The sequence below is a fragment of the Triticum aestivum genome, chromosome 5D, assembly GCF_018294505.1.
Source record: "Triticum aestivum cultivar Chinese Spring chromosome 5D, IWGSC CS RefSeq v2.1, whole genome shotgun sequence".
In the NCBI taxonomy this organism is placed as follows: Eukaryota; Viridiplantae; Streptophyta; class Magnoliopsida; order Poales; family Poaceae; genus Triticum; species Triticum aestivum.
In genome coordinates, this window is record NC_057808.1 from 458,462,714 (window position 1) to 458,467,613 (window position 4,900).

At 49.6% G+C, this 4,900-nt stretch overlaps 1 protein-coding gene across 1 annotated transcript; it reads left to right on the plus strand.

The window, feature by feature from the left end:
• The first annotated feature begins 245 nt into the window (after positions 1–245).
• Positions 246–1,935, plus strand: LOC123122734 (patatin-like protein 3). Its single transcript, XM_044543065.1, has one exon. The coding sequence runs from the start codon at positions 384–386 to the stop codon at positions 1,713–1,715; it is 1,332 nt and encodes a 443-aa protein (XP_044399000.1). The 5' UTR covers positions 246–383; the 3' UTR covers positions 1,716–1,935.
• The last annotated feature ends 2,965 nt before the right edge of the window (positions 1,936–4,900 follow it).

Sequence of the window (4,900 nt, forward strand, 5' to 3'; positions counted from 1 at the left end):
GGAAGCTTCCCGCCCGCCTCGTGCCGCGCCGGGATCGCGGCCGACGGATAACGACGGACGCGTCCTGCCTGCGGGCGTATCCACGCGGTCGCATCTCGGCCGTCCATCGCGGGACCGACGGCCCCGGCGCGTCCGTACCAGGCTGTCGGGCGCGGCTTAATTAAGCGTGCGCTTCCCTCGCTCGCGCGCCATGTACGTACGCGTGGCTCCCTCTCCTGCCCCCGCCCGCGTGTATATATGGCCTCGACTTGGACACTGGACACCATCGCGGTCTCAGCAGCACTATCAGCATCCATTGCCACCAGAGTTTAGCTCCTGTACAGGCAGAGCGCACGGTACGACGTGCCAGGTAGTACGTGCAGGTACCGCGCTTCGCAGCTGAGATGGAAGCCATGGCGTCGCCGATTCCCATGGACGTCGACAAGCTCAGCTACGAGATCTTCGCCCTGCTGGAGAGCAAGTTCCTGTTCGGCGCCGGAGGGGCCGGCTGCCTGTCCGGCCCGGGCACGCCGTTCCGGGGCGCCAACGACGGCCGCGTGCGCGTGCTGGCCGTCGACGGCTGCGGGGCGGGCGCGGGCGACGCGCTCCTCGCCGCGGCCGCGCTCGCCAGGCTCGAGGCCGGGCTGCGCCAGCGCGCCGGCGACCCCGACGCGCGCGTCGCCGACTTCTTTGACGTGGCCGCCGGCGCCGGCGCGGGCGGCGTGCTCGCGGCGATGCTGTTCTTGAAAGGCGCCGACGGGCGGCCCCGGTACACGGCCGAGGAGGCGCTGGCCTTCGTGGCCGGGAGCGTCGGGAAGGACTGGGGCGGTCGGCGCCGCGGGTGGACCAAGCTGTTCCGCGGCGGCGCGAGGAAGGCTGAGCGGTCCTTCCGGCGTGTGTTCGGCGACGCCACGCTCAGGGACACCGTGGCCCCGGTGCTCGTGCCCTGCTACGATCTCGCCACGGGCGCGCCCTTCATGTTCTCGCGCGCCGACGCCGTCGAGAGCGACAGCTTCGACTTCCGCCTCACCGACGTCTGCGCGGCCACCTGCGCCGCGGCCGGCGCGGCCGCGGCCGTCAGGTCGGTCGACGGGCGCACGGCCATCGCCGCCGCGTCCGGTGCCGTGGCGGCCATGGGCAACCCGGCCTCCGCTGCGATCACGCACGTTCTCCACAACAAGCAGGAGTTCCCCCTCGCCGTCAGCATGGACGACATCCTCGTCCTGTCCATCGGCACCGGCGCGTCGTCCTCTGCCGCCACCTGCGGCAACGGGTGGAGCACGCCGATGCCCACGCGCTCGCCGTCGCGAGACGAGCTGGCGCGCGTCACCGCCCAGGGAGTCGCTGACATGGTCGACGAGGCCGTCGCCATGGCATTCGGCCACGCGAGCGACAGCAACTACGTCCGCCTACAGGCCAGCAGCGCACTCAATTCTCCCCACACGCAGACGGCAGGCGCGGCGGCCGGAGCAATGCTCTCGCAGCGGAACGTGGAGTCGGTGCTCTTCCGCGGGCGGAGGCTGTCGGAGAGGACGAACGCGGAGAAGGTGGACGCCCTGGCCGCGGAGCTGGTGAAGGAGCAGGAGCGGCGGATGCGCAGTCCACTCCCGAACGTGGTCATCAAGCAGGTGGCCTCGCCGCGGCTGTCGTCGGCGACCACCGCCTCGTCGGTGACCGCGACGGTGAGGACGGCGTCGACGATGCCGTCGCCGGCGTCGTGGGATTCTCGCCAGTAGCTAAATTATTGGGTAGGCCCTTGACGTGACGGGGAACTCGTGTACGTGCAATTATGCATGACGCTGAGGCCCCGCTGACAACGTGCGCGTGTTCTTTTGTTCTTTTCACTGGTGAGACACTGACGTGTGGGGTGCCTGTTTGAAAATGTGATTTGGTTATGCAAATTAGCCGAGTTTGGAGGCCCAATGGAGGAATTGAATGTGTGAGAGCCTGTGACCATGTGGTTCATTGTGTATGCTACCGTACAAAAACGTTTTGCTTGATCGGGAATGGCGTTCTCTGCTGGGAGTGACCTCTGATTGACACCTGGTCCGACATACCGATGCCAGGACGAATGCCCCCTTTTCCATGCTTCAAGCCTACAATGCCGCGTCAACACCACTTCTCTTTTCTATCCACAACCTTTTAAGCAAACATCACATGCTACAACTGATTAAGTAACCAGAGAGCCATAGTACACACAAACTAGTAGGACAAATATTTCAAATAGAAAATAAGTTCAAAATTGTCATCTCTAGATCAACTTTAGTTACTAACCTTGCAAAACCTCTTCCATATTAATAAACTAAATAAAAGGGCATCAGACTCTCTGAATGGAGGTAGATCTTTGTTCTCCAAGGCCGAGATACATTTTCATGTTGCTCTTTTTTTTTTTTGAAACGGAGGCAAAATATTTGCCTCATCGATTAATTAAGAAGAAGAGAATTGCCCAGTTAATTTTCGAAAAACCGAGCGAAAACCGATACAAACAACCCGAAACAGGCTACTCGGGAAGCACGAAACACCGTGACCACACAGACAACCCGTCACATGCTCCTAACACACAACAATCATACCTCACCACACTTGCACAACTCAACAGAACCCTGACAAGATCACCAACAACGATGACTCGGACAATCAAAGCAACATCGACAACACAAGAAACTAAGCATCATCCATCAAGAAACCGCAGACGCTTTCCCATTAGCGCACACACCGGCCACATCAATATCCTCAACCACATGCACCTCCGACCCGAAGGACTCAGAAGACGCATGATCATCCTTAGGTTGGATGTGGCTCATAAATCCAGAACACTTGCTCCTCATGAGCTTGACACCCGCTCTAGGCTCAAGAGGAGATTGATTAGCTTGATTGTGCTTGAGCGCACGTGGAAGAAGCAATGTTCCTGGATCAAAAACTTAAAGGAAGTGGACACAAATACAAAATTCTTCCATCTTACGGTAAATGCCTGGAGAAGGAAAACACATTCATCGACCTATAACTGTTGAATATATGAGCAAATTACTACGAGATTCAATCCAAATAAACAGTAAATAAAATCATGACGATGAAAACATGCGGACTAGCATAGTAGATGAACTGATCAAATCTAGGGCGCAGATTAGAACTAAGAATTCTAGCACGATCTCGAACAAGGAGGACAAGATCACATACGGTGCAGCTGGAGCAGGACCGCCGACGTTGATGTTGTCGCCCATGCCGTTGAGGAAGAGGTTGCCGAGGTCGGGGAAGAAGTTGTCGTTGGCGAAGTCATCGCTGCCAGCAGTCGCGCGAGTGCGCTCCCAAAAACCTGATCGCCCCTCCTGCCAGTAAGTCTGAGAGGAGGGTAAAGGGAAATATTTCAAGGTTGTATATAAGATACAGTTAAAGGTTTTGTTAGGAATACCGGGATGCTATAAATATTTCAAGTCATGAGTATGATTTGAAATAATTATCAAATAGATGGAATTTGATAAAATAAATTGGAGAACTTGGATTTTATCAAGAAGCTTGTGGATACAAGAAGTTTAGTGGGATCTCTATGACATTTCTAATTTTACATATGTATGACATAGTACATGATCAGAAATAATATAAAATATATCAACACAAGAAGATAAAAATCATGTTTCTAAAAGGACTTAGAATTATTGGATGAAAATCTATAGAGATAGATGAAAACAACTCATTATAGTAAGACATGTACTGTGACAAAGTTTTAAAAAAGTTTAAAAGGAGAAAATATTTTCTCAAAATGTCACATAGCATAACAACATGCAAAATCAATAGTTGACTAGCATGTGTGGATGAATACAATTCAACTTACTTCAGAGATTGAGTTCATCATATATGCTATCAAATATACAAGGCCATATGTTTCGGAAAAATACTAATCATTAAGTATAAATACCATGGTGATTCTAGAAGAAACCCACTAAGGTTGTTACTTGAAGATTGAATACCTTAATTGGACAAAAGTTTTTTAACTTATTGTTTTTTAGGAGATGAAGAGATTGTTGTAAGGAGTTACACATAGTATTTGTTGTAAAGGTTACACAAAGACAAACTTCATGGATTAATTATAGGGCTATAGTTTTTGAAATAATTTTTAAAAGGGAACATAATTGTGGATGTATAAATTATATAGATTGATACTTGAGAAGTATTTAAATAATATATAATTTGGATCAATAAGAGTTATTGATAAATTATGATGTAGTTCCAAAGTGAATATTGACTATATGGAGATATAGCAATTGAACTATGTAGAGATGTAGTGTTACTATAGAATGGACTATATAGAGATATAGTGCTATAATTGATGTAACAAAAGAATTGCACAAAACCTGATATTACCGACACAAATAACATTAGGGTTTGAAGAGTATCAAACCAAGTGACGAAGGCTTTACCATTAGCAAAGCATGAGAGACACCAGATAGCCATGGGTGTTAGAAAAACATGCAACTAGATTACTGATTCTAGTGCAAGTGGGAGACCATTGGAAATATGCCGTAGAGGCAATAATATTTGTATTATTATATTTTCATATTCATAATTATAGATTTTATATTATATGGTATAACTTGTATGATCCTGGAATATGTGATTTAGTGGAAAACTCATATGCACGTGTGGAATGATAAACGAAATATAAAAGGTTCCTAGTCTCGCCTCTAGGACTAGCTCAAGTGTTGTTGGTGATCACGTTTTCCGGATCTTAGGATATCGTTAAGTGTAATGATGATCCTAAAACAACATAGAGATTATGACGTTGGAAGAGTGATCATATTAAATCGAACCAATCTTGTTTGTTATGAATTGAGCTAATATCATCTGTAATCAATTGTAATAACACCGAGTGTTAACATGTGAATTTGCTCCTTAGGCCATGAGAGTATCGTAGTCACTTCTTACT